The following is a 15455-nucleotide window of genomic DNA, read 5'->3' as shown; positions in this document are numbered from 1 at the left end:
GCCCCTGCCCCCCAGTGAGGTAATGCAATATGTATCTAGCAGATGGTTAGAACAGGAGGCGGTGCTCAAACTGCTTTCTGACATGAAATATTCAAATTAGCTGACCTTCTACATGGAGAACTACAGAAAAGCAGTAAGATGCATCTTCGCCTGTCCTCCATATTTGCTGTTGTCTGTCGATCTGGCAGGAAGTTGCCCCCCCCCCCCCCAACCCCCCAATCCTTGTCGCATGTTCCCACCCATTTCCTGTTTGAATTATCCTGACCTGGGATTGACCCCCCCCCCCTTTCAACTGACCTGAATGGACAAAAGGAAGGTTCTGACCCGCGTGTGTTTGCTTTGGAAGGATGTGGCGGTAAACCGGACGGTGTAGTAATTGCGTGTGCGCGCGTCAGCTAATGGTTTCCTTTGAGTTGCCTTGATTGACATGTGAATGACGCGAGCACCCTGTGGCAGAAAATCCACACCGGCAATTTAAGACATTTAAGACAAGTGATTACATATACTTTGGTGTGGGGTGTTTTAAGAGTAATTAAATTCAAGTAGATGTATCAACTAAATTACCATAAGAAGAAGAACTTGTTGTTTTAACATATCCTATATCCATGTGCATTTGTGTTAACGTCCTTTAATGTTTGTCCTGTCTCACTGTCCCAATACTTTTGCCAATGTAGCGGAACGAAGATTTCTTAACGTGTGTACGAAAACCACCCCTGAGCACAGATTTTCTGTCCATCACAGGAGACGCTCCAGCAGCTGGTGATGATGCCCCTCCCCAATGTGTTGGTCCTGGGCCGGAACCCACTCACCGGTAAGCCTTCCACGTCTATAACACAACTTTATCTCAGATAAAGCCACAAGGGGGAGGGCGTTTGAATTTTAGACACTCACAGTTCACTCAGCGGTCACAAGCGATTTTTATGCGGCTTCTCTCTCTCTCTTCGCGTCGCGACAATGCGCCGATAAACCGGCTTTCATTTTTACGACGCTTTGATGTTTCAAATGAGTTTTCCCTGCGACTCTGAGATGTCTTTTTCTTTTTTAAAAATTTTTTTTTTTTTAAGCCTCCACCCCCTTCCCCCCCGGTGTTTCAGTAATTAGGCTGCCGGCTCCGTGCTTCACATATGATGACAAAGGAAGCTGCTCTCTGGAAAATAAAACATTTTTGTAGCTTTGACCCACTGACCCCGGAGGCGACATTGGATACGTCTCAAAGCTCTGCGGCCTTAAAGTGTTTAAATTTCACGCTGACTCGATAGTGATCGGTTTGGCCTCGGCGGCGGCGGCCCAAATCTGCTACTTGATATTGGGCTGTGACCTTGAGGAGGGATGATGATGAGTAGCAGTGGTGGACTTTGCTCATATATCTACTTTTTTTTTTTTTTTTTTTTTATTAATTTGCTTTTGTAATACTGTAATAGCTCCAATATTCACAGAGGATAGGGAATGAGCCCTGCCTGAATAGCGAAAATCGGCGAATAATTGCTGTAGTAGTCGTTCCACATTTACGGCGGTACATGACTGCTACGTTTGGCGATGATTTTCTAGCCACTGTTATAGTCCTAAGTTCATTTCTTTCTTGAAATGTTTTGCTTCAAAATAACAGACAGTTAGCGGGGGGGTTGCTCGGAGCAGGCGGACCAAAGCAGAGAGAAAAATTTAGGCCAAATTCTGCATTTAAAAAAAAAAATGTTTTCTTCTTCATCAAGTCAACAAAGCCTCTGTGAGCGCACGCAGTCCGGCCCGGCGGCCTCCGACCGAAAGTCATTGAACATGTGGCTTTTATTATGCTCTCGTCGGTGATGGAGGGGGGGGGGGCCCCGATGCGACTTAAGGGGGGGAGGCGTGCACACCGCCCCGACAGTGGGAACCGACGGAGCCGGCGCTTAGCTCGTGTGTGTCGTTTTTGACGGGCGCGCTGGCATGCAAATGTCAACGGGCTTGCACAGTGCCTCCTTTTGTGTGCGCGTACAAAATCATCCGCCTCATGTTTTTGCTGACGGTCAATGTTGTTTTTGTGTCGTGCGGACCCCCAAAATGATCCCTGTTATGAAGTGACCACTGTGGAGTTGTGAAACGCTGTGATGTTTGTATTCAAATGCAATTATCGTTAACTATAAAAAAGGACATTGTGAATGACAAATGCACCTGTGCCAAGACAACTGTTGATCACTGACAGCTGACAATAGACTGAACCAAAGCCTCGTACGTGCAGTTGAATACATAAAGTGGAAGTCAACCCAAGCATGTTTTTTCCCAAATATGTTTTATGCAGGCCCACTAGTTGAAAGAAGGCAATCTGATTAATATTGCGTTTGTGGAATATGAGTTAAGCAGCAAAATGCACCCGCATTTTATCACTTCTGTGAGTTAATGTGAGTTTTTTTTTTAATTTTGCTGGATTGTCATCACAATTTTCACCGTCCATGACTTGAAATGGTTTTATCATCTTTGTGCTCCCAACACACACACACACACATACACACACGCCCCATTCAACCTCTTAGCTCCGCCCCCTCATCGTTGGGTCAGGACCGCCCCCTCAAATCAGGCTACATTTTCAGAGGCTTGAGTTACAAAGTGTACATTGCGCTCGAATTCTTGATCATCAGCATGTCCCGGATATATTATTAACATGCCCGGGGACTGTTTTAGTAGTGAAAAAAAAAACATCAATGTCTCTTTGTGGGAAACAGCTAAACCAATAAACGACAACAATGAAAAAAAAAAAATCCAAAGTTAATAGTTTTACTAGATGCTGAATCGCTCCTAACCCATGTACAGTATCTGAGGCTCCTTCGATGCTTCCCGGCAAAGCAACATCTGACTGCAAATGTGTGTGTGTGTGTGTGTGTGTGTGTGTTATACCCCAAACGTGCAAGTCATGCAGCCCTGAGTGACTATATTCCTCCCGGCAGACGAGGCGTTTATAGCGACAGCTCACGAGTTGTCATAATCGCTACGCTTTGAAAAGACGGGCTGAGTCAGTGTCCTTGAAGATGGAGCAGGGAGAGAGGAGAGGAAGCGGCAGAAAGAAGCCAGAGATGATTCATCGGACGTAAGGAAGGAGGGATGACGGATAAATGGAGAATGCGGCGCTTCTAGTCTTATTTGCAACCTTCCGTCCATCCCCGCCTCCCAGTTGGTCGCTTGCTTTGTCCCGCTGCCTTTCATCTCTCCCTCCTGCAGTGTCTCCTTGCTCTCCTCCGTCTCTCTCTATCCATTATTTGTCCTAGCAGGCTGCTTATCTTCGCCTACCTTGTTGCCGAGCTCAACCCCCCCCCCCCGTCTCGAAGCGACAGCGCTAATAGAACTTCCCGCTAAGCTCCGCAGCGGCGAGAATTGACTTTTGTCAGCCCTCAACTCATCTGGTTCCTCCAAAATTCCCCCCTGCGCCTCCATTTTCCACTTAACACTCACGGGGGACATTAAATTAGGTACACTTGCACAACCTAATGCCATTGGTGGAGGTCCACCCTGGACCGAGCGTAAAGCCAGAGGTTAATTACCTTCTTTTTCGTCTGCTTGTGTATGTTGCACGTGCACGTACACCGCAACAGCGGTGTCGACAGGATATCTTGCGCTTACTCACTGTGACGCACGCGTACACAGACTCGCAACACCTGGTTGAAAGCCGGCGGATGCGTTGGGCCCTGTACAGCTCGCTGACAGAGTTTGGGAGGTCAGTTTGTCTTTTCCTTGTGGAAAACGTTGTCAACAAGGAAGTAGTAGTAACCTCTGCGGTGTTTAATTTCATTTTGGATGGCTGGACCGGCACTCCAGAGGGAGCCGTTCTTACACAACTAATTAACTGATTCACTGCCAGACATTTGTAAACCTTCTCTTACCCTAATGTTTGAAAAATAAAATGAAATAGAATAGAAACAAAATATGAATAAGTTCCTAGGATTGAATGGCTGGACTGTGAAAGGACAAATATGTTCAATCAAATTTAAAACTAAGGATTTAAAAATACTTAATTCCAAAGTAGTTTTTCAGTATGATCTTCTACTTTTACAATCAAATAGAAACAATGTTTGGGGAATTTTTTTCTTTTTTGCTTTTCTCCTGACACTTTTCAGCAGTTGCACCCTGGGTCAAATCAACCCAGGGACATTATGTCTGTTTCTGAAAAATAACGGGAGGGTTAATAGAAATGTGTGACACATGAAGATTGCGCGCTTCATTCTTACAGAACATTTCCCGGTTTCTGTTCTTTAGAGCGAGGTCTGGAGGAGATGAAGAAACTACTGCTGCTGCTTCTGGGCTGTGCTGTTCAGGTATGACCCGCCTCTTGAAATTAAAAAAAAAAAAAAAAAAAAAAAAGAAAGTCCTACAAGTCATTAGCTTAAAAGCATAATTGCCTAAGCCATATTTTTAAACGTTTTTGTGAAACGCACACAAAAAAAAATCAAATTTTTATCAAGCACATTGATATTTTTTTTGATTTGGTAACAGCAATTTTAAAATGACTTAGGCAGTCATGCTACGAAGCTAACAAAGTATAAAAGAAAATTAACCACTAAAACGATAAAGCTCCCAGTCTTAACTTTGATTAAGGCATAGTGTAAAAACCCCAAAAAAGCTCATGGAAAAGCTTTGCCTTTTGTGTACAGTCGACTGCAGTTCACCTTCGAATTTCGATGGGCATCAACTAAACACCCAGTCCCTGTCCACTTCACATAAAGAGACTTATTTTATTAATGAAAAGGATAAGGATGCCGATTGTCTTTTCTCACATGAATTCATCATGAGTCATGATCATAGTCATGGTCATACTCTGTTCTACAGTCACCAATTTAATTCCACAAGTGGTCCCTGTTCGATTTTATTTTAATAGATTTTTAAAAAATTTTTTTTTATTATTATTAGCGGTATTCAAAAAAACAATTTCATAATTCATATGACGTAAGCAAGACGTATCATAAATCAAACAATTTCTTCCGTCTCCAGTGTGAGAAAAAGGAAGATTACATCGAACGCATCCAGACTCTGGATTTCGACACCAAAGCTGCCATCGCGTCGCACATCCAAGAGGTGAGCGTCCCTCACACTCAGTCCCGCACGGTCTTTCCCGCCATCTTCTCACTGACATTGGCGTGATTTGAAGGTGACACACAACCAGGAGAATGTGGTGGACCTGCAGTGGCTGGAGAGTGGCGAGCTGCCCGCCGAGGACCTGGCAAGCCTGTCCAGGAACCTGGCCTTTCATCTCAAACACCTGGTGGACGACAGGGACACGCAGCTGGAGGTAAGGAGAGATTCTATGTTTGTTTTTTTTTTGCTTCCTTCTTAGCGCAAAATGGGCTGGTGTGTTGATTTTTCTCTCGAACTGAACCATTACTGGAGTAGTTACTCAAATGTGTCACTAACTTAGCATTTCGCTGTTTACAGACAAAATGAGCGAGTTAGCTGCTAACGTACACAACTATTGACTCGAAGGTGGACATAGGCTAGCATTTAGCTGCTAAGAGACGCAACTAAGAGATGAGAGAAGATTTTGTTAATCCTTGGTTCAGGCGGAATGGATGGCACCAGGTTGAGTTATGTGGAAAGTTTACCACAAGCGTGTGGCCTCAGGAAGGAAAAGGCCGCAAACTGTTAACTGTCTCGTGGATGAACGATTAGAGTGTCTGCGTGCGTGCTTTTCTTAGCGTTCATGCATCAGTTGTGTTTCCAGCCACAGGGGGGCAGATGCCTACGACTGATACAAAAGCTGTGTGTCTGTGTGTAATCGCCTCCAGATACCCAGTGTGCTATCCAGACGTTCTCAATTAAAAGTCCATTTCCTGTCACAGCCCGCGGATCAAAATGGATTGTTTGTGTGTGTCGGGGGGGCTGGGGGGGGGGCACCGTTTTGCTGTAGTAATGCCCTTTTTTTTCTAGTTACCATACTAAATTGTCATATCAATGTAGAACAGATAACCAAGGCTTGTTTAGATTCATTTGTGCCAATTCGAGCTCATCTCTACTTTGGTCCAGACCATCGTGGAGCTGACCCAAGAGAGGGACTGTATTCAGCTGTCCCCGCTGGGTGCCGGTCCGGCCCAGTCACCCAACGGCTCCCCCAGCATGAGGAGAACAGAGAGCCGGCAGCACCTCTCGGTGGAGTTGGCCGATGCCAAGGCCAAGATTAGACGTCTGCGGCAGGAATTGTGAGTCACCATTTTGTTTCTGTTTCTAGCTAATATTAATATGTACAATAATATAACAAGCTAGGTAGCTAGCTGGACTGAACCATCCCTGCCCTAGTGACACAAATAAACAACTACGTGACTACCCGATTGATTTTGCTACATCCTAGTTCATGCAGACTAGATGATGGCGTTTTGATTTTGTGTCTGGCTATACCATTCATACGATGGTGACTGAAATGGCCAAACAAACAAACACTCAGCCAGCAAGCTAGCGAAGATTGAACTACTTCCCGATTCACGCAGAATAGGCGTACATGAGCATTAATAATGCAAGGATACCGTGCTCATATATAGCACAGAGCTCAGTGGGGACCACCTCTGTATACCCGCACGTCCAAATAAATGAAGCCACTCTCATAAAGTATACAGTATATATGTTCTTTCACTGAATTATAGAGCTTCCGTTCGCTTTTATTTCAGTGGGGGAAGCATTTCAGTGTTGCACATACAGTGCATTAGGTTTTTTTTACTAAACAGAGGGCCTGGCGTCATGAGACCTGCACAACAGTCTGTGGTAGTTTTAATGGGATTGTTTTGCTCCACTTGCAAAGATGAAGCGTTAAATGCTAAACTGGATGACAACAAGTCTCCTTCAGGGAACTTGGACTCGTTTGTTGTGGCGCTCCATCACTGCCGGCGCCACTCTTTCCTTGGAAGTGGAGCTGGGAATAGAAGCCAAGCTCACTTGTTGTTGTTGTTTGGAGGTTACTATGGTGTTGTCACAAATTGTAGGACAAAGGGTTGGGTAGTGACTTGAAGATGGGCTTAGAGTAGAGTATGATTTAGCGGCTAAAAGACACCATTAGGTCCTAATAAGTGGACATAGCGTAGCATCTGGCAGCTAAATGAGATGGTTACTGACCAGATGAAGAAGTTAAGTTTGGATTTAGCACTAATAGGTGTAACTAGCGACTGGAAGGTTTAGGCAGTGTAGCATTTAGCTGCAAACGGACAAGCTAAATGGTGAACGAAGTATAGCATTCGGCAGCTAATTGAGTACGTTTCTGACTAGAGGATGAGCAAAAAAAAAGCATCGTATTTAGCTGGCAACAGACACTGTTAGCAACTGTAGCATGTAGTTGCTAGGTGATAAATGGTGAGCGTATCATATTTATAACAAAGCAATAAAGCATATCAATGGGGAGTTTTTAATTATAGCAGCGCACACAAGTGTTTGCTCAGATGCAAGGCGCGTTAAACTGTTAGCAGCCCAGCCAGCTGCATGCAAAACATGAGCCTGCAGCTAATCAGCAAGGCAGGATCTGACAGGTGTTTGTGATTTGGGGCGGGGGGAAGAGCTGGAGGAGGGGATAACTGCTTAAATGAAAACAGAACTGCATGAAGGGATGCCATTGCCTTATTGAGATGTGTCGTGAAGCTGCAGACGCATTTGCATGTCGGTTGCTGTTTACCTCGGAGTTGTAACCGTCGTTTTGTGTCGAGTGTGACGTTCGGCAGACGGCGCCCGTTGGAAGTAGCAGGATTCAAATTCAGGTCACGACGACTGGGAAATATACACGTGAGCTCCTGTGTATTTCCCGGGAAACATTAGGTATGCTGTAATGTGTGCCATCGGGTACAACTTTTTCTAGTACGCTTTTGTTAGCAACGTTGCCGCCAGCTCAGTGGAATTTTCTGAAAAACATGAATGGAAAGTTCAAAGGGCTCTAAAATCCTCCATAACAAATATTCAGGAAAAAACAATGGATTAATAAAATACATATGGTCCTATTCTACTGCCCACACTGCTTTTCTCACAAATAATGGTCCACTCAAGTCAGGTTTTTAGGGCATGTGGGCTTAGGTGCCCTGCCCACCCATCAAGTTTGAAAGTAACAAGCAAGTAAAACTTTTGTGAGCAGCTTTTTTTCTGAAAATGTGTCTATAAGCGAGCCCTTCTAAATTGTAATGTCACAATTCAGCTAATGGTCATAATACTGTCCCCGCACCAAGTTTCTACGCTTTGTTGGATGAGCAGGTTAGCGTTAGCTTCAGATACTGTAAGTGAGGCATTGCTAGGTGAAGTCTGAGCCGTTGATTGAGAAGAATATGAAGTGCTGCCTCTGAAAGTGAAAGGGCTTTATTTTTTCCTTTAATGTTCCAAACCTTTCAATTCAATTAGTTCAACATGTCGAGTGGTAGTAGTTAAAAACATCTTTGCTACTCTTCCAGGGAAGAGAAGAGCGAGCAGCTCCTGGACACGCGGCAGGAGCTGGAGAACATGGAAGTGGAGCTCAAGAGGATTCAGCAGGAGGTGAGTAGAACACAACGTGGTAGTACACCTCCTACTACTCGTGTGTGTGTGTGTGTGTGTGTGCGTGTGTGTGTATTATCTCTGTGGCTCTTAATTGGCTCTAGCTCGTTAGCAGTGGCTATTATTGGCGCTGTCTTTAGCTGGGAGCGGCAGCCTCACGCTGCGTTTTGGTAGACAGCTAACTGAGGTGGATGAGGTCAAGGCAAAGGAGGACACTGTTGGCCACTTTTGAAAATAAATGACTCCCTCAAACAAACAAAAATAAAGTGCATTAACTCAGCTTCTGTTCACACATGGATAGAGTCAACGGCAACGGCTCACGAAGACAACTGAATGCCTCCCTCAAATAGATGCCTCTTTTTTTTCCATTCTCAAAAGAAGAAAAAAACTTCCGTGACGCTATTGTGCATATGCGGACATGAAAGAGTTAACATTTGATCCCATTATGCAGGCTGTCATCCACTTAAAGAAAAAAAAAATCAAATAGAAGCCTTTTTTTTTTTTTTTTTACCCCCTGGGGAGAAAAGATGTCTAGCAACCTGTGATTACATCAGCACAGATATTAAGGAGTTATAAAATAAGACCATGATGTCATCCACTAAATAAAAAGAAATACCTCCCTCCAATAGGTTCCTCCTTTTTGCCCTCAGAAATAAAAACACGCAGTAATTACCTCAGTTTGTTGAATCGATTGATCATAAACCGACAGAGTCAAACAGCTGAGCCCAAGATGTGAGGTATGCGCCTAATAAAAAAAAAAAAACAAAACAGGCGGCTCCCACTAATAGTCCGTTGGAGCTCTGTTCTTGACCAAAACGGCACCATATGGAGAGGCACGTAAACGGCCTCTCTGATTTATTCAAATGTGGAGCGTTTACACTAAAGTTTCTTCTTTGTCATTGAACTCATTAAGAGCTACCAGCTTCTGTCAGACGCTCGCTCAGCCCGGGCGTACCGCGACGAGCTGGACGCCCTCCGGGAGAAAGCCATACGCGTGGACAAGCTGGAGAGCGAGCTGTGCCGCTACAAGGAGAGACTCCACGACATTGAGTTCTACAAGGCCAGAGTGGAGGTACGGTAGTTGGAATCAACGCTAAAAGCAAAATGCAGAGAGCATAATGCTCATCGCAAATGAAGCCGGCTTCAAATTCAGCCGTTAAAAGCAGCATACGCTTTTTGCCGCGTGATGAATTGCGTAGGAGTTGAAGGAGGACAATCAGGTCCTGCTGGAGACCAAAACCATGCTGGAGGAGCAGCTGGACGCCAGCAGGAGCCGATCTGACAAACTGCACCTCCTGGAGAAGGAGAATCTGCAGCTGAAATCCAAAATGCACGATCTGGAGATGGTGAGAGAAACGCATTTGGAAATTGGTGGCCGTTGCCGTTTTGGCGCTTGTGAAATCAAGCCGTTTCCATCAGGAGCGGGATTTGGATCGCAAGCGAATGGAGGAGCTGTTGGAGGAAAACCTGGTGCTGGAAATGGCCCAGAAACAGAGCATGGATGAGTCCTTACACCTGGGCTGGGAGCTGGAACAACTGTCCAAAACACCAGAGCTGACTGAGGGTAAGAAGAACCAGACGCCGCAAGCATCCTGGCGTCCTTCCATTGGCTGCGCCTCAACTCTTGGCTGAAGTCTTGTAATTAATATTCAGCGGCTCCTGGAAGATAATCTGTTCTTTTGAGTTATTAAAGCTGCTAAGAGGTTTAGCTAGCCAGGGATCTGGATAATGACTTGTTGTTTGTTGAAATAGCATTTCAACAGCTTTTTCTCCTGGAACCTTAACCCGTAGGGGCCTATTATGGCAATTGATATAGTCTTCTGTCCCCTTTCATTAACCTTTTGTTGACAAAGCTGCATTTAATAATCAGCTCAATGCCGCCTCAGCCCCTCAGAAGTCTCTCGGCGAAGAGGTGAACGAGCTGACATCCAGTCGTCTGCTAAAGTTGGAGAAGGACAACCAGACGCTACTGAAGACGGTGGAGGAGCTCCAGGGAGGCACCGGTTCGGAATCGGTGGCCAAACTGGCCAAAGTCGGCCAGGAGAACCAAAGACTGAAACAGAAAGTGAGCAATGTTATTATTCCTTGGTCCCATATTTTTAATTAAAAAAAATATATATATATTTTTTTACATTTTATTCATTCTCAAGTTGATTAATAGAAATTGCTCATCTCATCCTGATGCAAATACATCCACCCAATGGCTTGTCTCTGACCTTTTCCCACACCAACGCACGTACCAGAGAGAGAAAAGAGCAGAAAGTATTTGGAGAGGGGAAGAAAAGGAGCATGCAAGCAAAGCTGTAAATCCCACCAGCTTTGCCTTTGCCTTTTCTTTTCCACTCAGTGACACCCTAAACGCCCCTCGCCGAGAAGAGCCACTTTGCAGGGACGTACGCCTCCTGTGGGCCTGCTCCGCGGCACCTTTTACAATTCTGTTGTTCTTCCCACACAAAAGCCGGGTTTTTTTTTTTTTTTACAATTAACATAATACTAAACAAACAGCTTTGCTGACATTGTGTTGACTTCTGCAGACAACAAACTAGTGTTTACTGAACCAACAGCCCGTCTCCTGGTTGACACGAGATAACACTTATAAACATTCCATCAGATGTACACAATATGAATCCATTGATTATCATCCTAAATGTGGATGTGACTGATTTGTGCGCAGATGGAGCATCTGGAAAGTGAACTAGCGACCGAGAAAGAGTCGCTCCGCAGCGCCGAATCTCTGAGCACAGACCTGATGAAGGAGAAAGCCTTATTGGAGAAGACGCTGGAAACGCTGCGGGAAAACTCGGAGAGACAGGTACCAAATCACAATCGTCATCAGCATGACGCTTTAAACATGACCGAAGTCTAACTGCAAAACGCTCATTGATCCTTTTTCCCTAAGAAGCCACTTTGGAAAAATAACGTGTGATTTGGCATTTACCAAGAGCTAACAATGACAGTGCATTTTGTAAGAGGAGCTGTTTTTATGACTGCGTGGCCTAGATGCAGACGCTCTGATTCACCGTCAGGGGTCCACGGGGACTCTGTAGCAGTTCGACCCAAATGTGACACCTTCGATTAGTTCGCGTGTTTGATTGATGGAACACGGTGCAGACGACGCCACATGCTACGTTCCAAGATGGCTGTGGTTATATCTCACTGGCACTTTGTAAAGAGTGACACCAGGGAAAATAGTGTTGCTTTTGTGTTACTCCTTCCTGGAAGTGTCGTGACTAATATCTGAAAGTGAATCAAACAAATGATGACACTTTTCAACCAAAATGAGCTTGGTGCTAATGCTAATGGTTGCTAGAGTCCATTCTGGTGCAAGTAATGCTGCGTTACAGGATAACCTTTTGAGAAGTGCACATTAATTTTAAAGTCACACAGACACTTTTAAAAGACTACGTACATAAGCTACATTTATCTGGTCAAGTGTTTGTTTGTTTTTTATTGACGTGGCTCTTTGAGGTCAGTCCTTGTTGTGCACTCCAAGTGGGATATTTTTGACCTCCCAGCTACCACATTACCTCACCGGTTTGCTTTCTTTCTATTTAGTGAAGTACTACATCACTAGGTTGTCTTCTCCCTAAGAAAGTACATCATTAGTATGTTATTTTTAGCAAAGTGCCCCATCAGTCGGTCTTCTTTTTAGGAAAGTACAACATAAATAGTTTTTGTTTTGGGTAAATACAGCATCAATAATTTGTCTTCTTTTTAGGAAAGTGCGACATCATGTTTCCGTCTTTTTAGGAAAGTGTCACAATTTTTTTCGTCGTCTTTTCTGTAGTAGTGAAACCTCAAACTTCTCTTCTTTTTAAGAAAGTACACATGTATTGTCTTCTCTTCGGGAAAGTACAGTATCGATAGTTTGTCTTCTTTTTAGGAAACTTAGGAAACTAGGACAGCCATAGTTCTTTTTGGAGAGTGTGTCATCAATTGTTTGTCTCATACGTTGGAATATGAAATGAAATTTAAAAAAAAACATTTTTTTAGGAAAGAGCAATTGTAATAGTTTGTCTTCATTTTATGTAATGGAGGATGCAGTTTCATAGTAACAATTTAAACAGTGCGAATTATTTTATGAAAACACTGACAATGGTAGTTACTCTTCCTGCCCCTTGTTGTCTCCGCAGCTGAAGGGTCTGGAGCAGGAGAACAAGCACCTAAGCCAGACGGTGTCGTCCCTGCGCCAGCGCAGCCAGGTCGGCGCCGAGGCTCGCGTCAAGGACGTGGAGAAGGAGAACCGAATCCTCCACGAGTCCATCTGCGAGACCACGGGCAAGCTCAACAAGTTGGAGTTTGAGCGGAAACAGCTGAGTGAGCCAACGTCTCCACCAGCACTTTCCCGCCGTGGCCGTTTTCTTTTCCTCCGTCGGATCACCACGGCGGCTGTTTGCCTGCAGGAAGAGAGCTGGAGGCCCTGAAGGAGAAAGGCGAGAGAGCGGAGGAGTTGGAGATTCTGATGCAGAAGCTGCAGCGGGACAACGAAAGTCTGCAAAAGAAAGTGGCCAGTTTGGGAATCACCTGCGAGAAGGTCGGTTCTTGTGCGTTCTACCAAGGGCGGGCAATTTTTTTTAATTGGATAAACTGGCAGATGTGATTACATTTGTATTTATTTTTTCTTAAATAAATTAACATTTTTAATTGATTTTTAATTACTGTAATCATAGCTAATTAACTATTTAATCCAAATATTCAAATGTGATAGTCATTATAAAATAAAACAATTTTTTTAATCAACCAATTTTAGGAAGAAGAAAAAGTTCAATCAAAGCTATAATATTACTTGATAATGTAAATTGTAAAAAAAAAAAAAAAAAACCATAATCCACGCATTGTAGCTAACACCTTTTTCGGAAGAAAGGCCGCAAAATGTATTTCTCTGGTCCGGTTTAAAGAACGGCGACACCTGGTCATCCTTCGCCCACTCTATCCGCTGCACACTTTCAAATGTATATCACTTTATTATCCGTGTTATCCATCGGAATTCAAGACTCGGCCATCCGTAGTCAACATCTGAGGCATCCCGGCGTCGTAGTAACCAAAAAGATTTCAGCACTTTCGTCAATCCTGCCAATGTGCGAGTGAGCTGACGCTCTTCCGTGTTTTATTCACCTGCAGGTGTCAGCGTTGGAGAAGGAGAACACCGACCTGGAGGCGGAGAGCCGGCGCCTCAAAAAGAAGCTGGACGCTCTGACGAACATGGCCTTCCAGCTGGAGGCGCTGGAGAAAGAAAACTCGCAGCTGGAGCGGGAGAACCTTGAGGTGCGGCGCTCGGCCGAGAGCTTCCGCTCGGCCGGGGCCAAAGCGGCGCAGCTGGAGGCCGAGAACAGGGAGCTGGAGAGCGAGAGGAGCCAACTTAAGCGTAGCCTGGAGCTCCTCAAGGCCACCTCCAAGAAGACAGAAAGATTAGAGGTGATCTCCATTTTTTTTTTTTTTTTTTTGTTTTTTTTTAGGCGCGTCGCTGACTCTTCTATGTCCTACTCTGACCGCTCCCATCGCCCTTAGGTGAGCTACCAGGGCCTAGACACAGAAAACCAGCGCTTGCAGAAGGCGCTGGAGAACAGCAACAAGAAGATCCAGCAGCTGGAGGCCGAGCTTCAGGAGGTGGAGTCCGAGAACCAGACCCTCCAACGCAACCTGGAGGAGCTCAAGATCTCCAGCAAGCGCCTGGAGCAGCTGGAGCAGGAGGTGCTTGCCGGAGAAATGCTCCCATTATAACAGACCAGAAGGTCCGTTTTGTTGACTGTCGACTCTGGCGCTTCCAGAACAAGGCGCTGGAGCAGGAGAGCTCGCAACTGGAAAAGGACAAGAAGCTCCTGGAGAAGGAGAATAAGCGGCTGAGGCAGCAGGCCGAGATCCGCGATTCCAAGCTGGACGACGGCAACCAGCGAATCTCCGCCCTGGAGAAGGAGAACCGCAACATGGGCAAGGAGATGATCTTTTTCCGGGACTCGTGCACACGGGTCAAAGACTTGGAGAGGGAGAACAAGGAGCTGGTCAAACAGGGCACCATCGATAAGAGGACCCTCATCACGCTCAGAGAGGTTAGTGGGAAAAGGTGAAGACATGGCCTGGTTCTGGGCGGGTCAAATGAGAGCCGTCCCCCCCCCCCCCCCCGTGTTTGCGATTAGGAGTTGGTGAGCGAGAAGCTGCGCACTCAGCAGATCAACAACGACTTGGAGAAACTGACGCATGAGCTGGAAAAGATTGGACTGAACAAGGAGAGGCTGCTGCTCGACGAGGGCTGCGACGACAGGTACCGGTTTGTCATCGAAATAAAATCACGTCTGTGGCCCACTTTACATTTAGGTGGCCTATTTTTAAACAGTGGTTCACACTGTATGACGGTGTCGCTCGAAAAGTAGCTCGTCTTGTTAGGAAGGGAAGGAATTATTATTATTATTTTTTTTTGTTTTTCTTTTATAGTGTGCTACATTTGAGCGTCTTTTTCCCCAGGTTTAAGCTTCTAGAAAGCAAGCTGGAGTCGACGCTAAAGTCCTCATTGGAGATCAAGGAGGAGAAGATCGCCGCCCTTGAGGCCAGACTTCAGGAGTCATCCAACCTGAACCAGCAGCTTCGCCAGGAACTCAAGACGGTGCGCATCCACACGCGCGCCTGAAAAAAAAAAAAGGGTTCGTCATTCACCTCGCGCGCTTTGCTCTCAGGTGAAAAAGAACTACGAGGCTCTGCGTCAAAGGGAGGAGGAGGAGCGGATGGTGCAGAGCTCGCCCCCTAGAGGTGTGGAGGGCCCCCAGGCGGTCAGCAAATGGGAAAAGGAGAGCCACGAGGCCACCAGGGAGCTACTCAAGGTCAAGGACAGACTCATCGAGGTGGAGCGGAATGTGAGTCAGTCAACTCGGCTCCTCGAATGCCTCGCTAAACATTAGTGGTGTTATTTCACGCCATCTCTTTGTTAGCATTGGCAAATGTTAGCCTTTGAGTAATTCTTGTATTAGGACTATAGTTAAGCGTGTTCCTATTTTCAGCAATCCAATTAATTC

General features: G+C 45.4%; 1 protein-coding gene across 6 annotated transcripts in view; it reads left to right on the top strand.

The window, feature by feature from the left end:
* The window catches only part of ccdc88ab (coiled-coil and HOOK domain protein 88ab), a 60229-nt gene that overhangs the window by 24069 nt on the left and 20705 nt on the right, over nucleotides 1-15455 (top strand). For all 6 annotated transcript variants that reach the window (XM_086044775.1, XM_086044774.1, XM_086044773.1 and 3 more), the window contains exons 4-22: nucleotides 742-811; nucleotides 4222-4280; nucleotides 4954-5037; nucleotides 5111-5251; nucleotides 5983-6155; nucleotides 8370-8451; nucleotides 9365-9523; nucleotides 9651-9797; nucleotides 9871-10015; nucleotides 10338-10516; nucleotides 11126-11263; nucleotides 12585-12768; nucleotides 12855-12985; nucleotides 13573-13866; nucleotides 13960-14142; nucleotides 14220-14498; nucleotides 14586-14710; nucleotides 14911-15049; nucleotides 15120-15296. In XM_086044775.1, coding sequence (XP_085900901.1) covers nucleotides 742-811; nucleotides 4222-4280; nucleotides 4954-5037; nucleotides 5111-5251; nucleotides 5983-6155; nucleotides 8370-8451; nucleotides 9365-9523; nucleotides 9651-9797; nucleotides 9871-10015; nucleotides 10338-10516; nucleotides 11126-11263; nucleotides 12585-12768; nucleotides 12855-12985; nucleotides 13573-13866; nucleotides 13960-14142; nucleotides 14220-14498; nucleotides 14586-14710; nucleotides 14911-15049; nucleotides 15120-15296 — 2889 coding nt within the window. The remainder of the gene's footprint in view (nucleotides 1-741; nucleotides 812-4221; nucleotides 4281-4953; nucleotides 5038-5110; nucleotides 5252-5982; nucleotides 6156-8369; nucleotides 8452-9364; nucleotides 9524-9650; nucleotides 9798-9870; nucleotides 10016-10337; nucleotides 10517-11125; nucleotides 11264-12584; nucleotides 12769-12854; nucleotides 12986-13572; nucleotides 13867-13959; nucleotides 14143-14219; nucleotides 14499-14585; nucleotides 14711-14910; nucleotides 15050-15119; nucleotides 15297-15455) is intronic.

This window comes from Filicampus tigris, chromosome 11, assembly GCF_054856515.1.
Source record: "Filicampus tigris isolate MCC_2025a chromosome 11, RoL_Ftig_1.0, whole genome shotgun sequence".
NCBI lineage: Eukaryota > Metazoa > Chordata > Actinopteri > Syngnathiformes > Syngnathidae > Filicampus > Filicampus tigris.
The sequence above is the reverse complement of the archived record's forward strand: the minus strand, read 5'-3'. Positions and strand labels throughout refer to the sequence as shown.